The sequence below is a fragment of the Alligator sinensis genome, unplaced genomic scaffold (genome assembly GCF_000455745.1).
Source record: "Alligator sinensis unplaced genomic scaffold, ASM45574v1 scaffold423_1, whole genome shotgun sequence".
NCBI lineage: Eukaryota > Metazoa > Chordata > Crocodylia > Alligatoridae > Alligator > Alligator sinensis.
The window spans coordinates 290,557-291,740 of record NW_005843178.1 but is presented as its reverse complement, the minus strand read 5'-3'; the positions used below and the strand labels follow the sequence as shown (position 1 = coordinate 291,740).

Here is a 1,184-nt window from a genome sequence, read left to right as displayed (position 1 = left end):
GTAGTTCAAATAATTTTAGGACCTTTTAGATTTATAAACTCATTAATGAGATTTTGGTGTGACCCTGTGTTTAGCTAATGTTGTATGTGGTGTTTTGTTTTTTGTCCTTCAGGCTGCAGCAGCACATACCATTCCGGGAAAGTAAACTAACTCACTTACTTCAAGGCTTCTTCAATGGAAGAGGGAAGGTACATATGATTGTCAACATAAGCCAGTGTGCTTCTGCCTATGATGAAACCCTCAGTGTACTGAAGTTCTCAGCAGTTGCACAAAAAGTAAGTGCATTTTAATTGTGTAGTTCTGTTTATAATTCAGAATTGTATTATGGAGATACCTAGTTGTTCCACATCTGCATCATTCAGATTTGTACTTAAGAGGACTACTAAAATCCTCTATTTCACACTTTAATGATCCAAATGTAATCTCTGAATTTAGTATTCATTCATGTTCCAATTAAATGTTCTATAATCTTTCTTGGTTGAAAGCCTTAATAGGTTTGGCAGGGAAACTGCTTTTCTAAAAGCACTGAGATCATTGGCGATGTGTAGGAGGTGCACGTAGATGCATGTGCACCCCCTAAGCATGGCATGCAGGTAACTTTGCAGTAGTAACTAAAGGTAACTTTGTAGTATATTGGTGAAATTAACTGATATGGTAATAGCAATGAGGAACCCCCAAGTTCAGTAGACAAAATGGTGTCGGTGGTGCCTGTGGGCAGTTGCTGCTGCCCCCCCGGCCCTGGCGGTGTCTGCAGGTGGTCGCTGACTGCTGGTCGGCACTTGGCAAACCTCCCCACCCCCGCTGCCGACAGTGCCATGGCTGCTCCTTGCTTGCTGCTGACAGTGCTGCCACCACCTGCGAGACCTCACCGTGCCCCACCAGCCTCCGGGGACATGCGGTGTTCATGACTGAGATCATCAGGTAGGCTCCTTAGCTAATGAACCACATTTCTTTCAGACCTCATACATACAGATGTTTTGTCACTTTTGAGCTCCTTTATTTATGTACTTAATTCTGTATGAATTGTTTAATGCAGACTTCTCACTCTGGTCATTACAACTTATTTGTTCTTAGCAAGGAAAACTGTTGAATACTTGCATACTTGGATGCTGCTTCCCTGCAGCAGAAAAGGATGTCTGACGAGGACAAATGAATAGGAAGATGGGCAAACTAATTAAGGCTGT

The 1,184-nt window shown here is 42.7% G+C and overlaps 1 protein-coding gene across 3 annotated transcripts in view; it reads left to right on the top strand.

Moving 5' to 3' along the window:
• Positions 1–116: 116 nt before the first annotated feature.
• Positions 117–1,184, top strand: part of LOC102383590 (kinesin-like protein KIF20B) — a 60,709-nt gene continuing 59,641 nt past the window's right edge. For all 3 annotated transcript variants that reach the window (XM_025194265.1, XM_006037811.3, XM_025194264.1), the window contains exon 1: positions 117–275. In XM_025194265.1, coding sequence (XP_025050050.1) covers positions 195–275 — 81 coding nt within the window. In that variant the 5' untranslated portion in view covers positions 117–194. The remainder of the gene's footprint in view (positions 276–1,184) is intronic.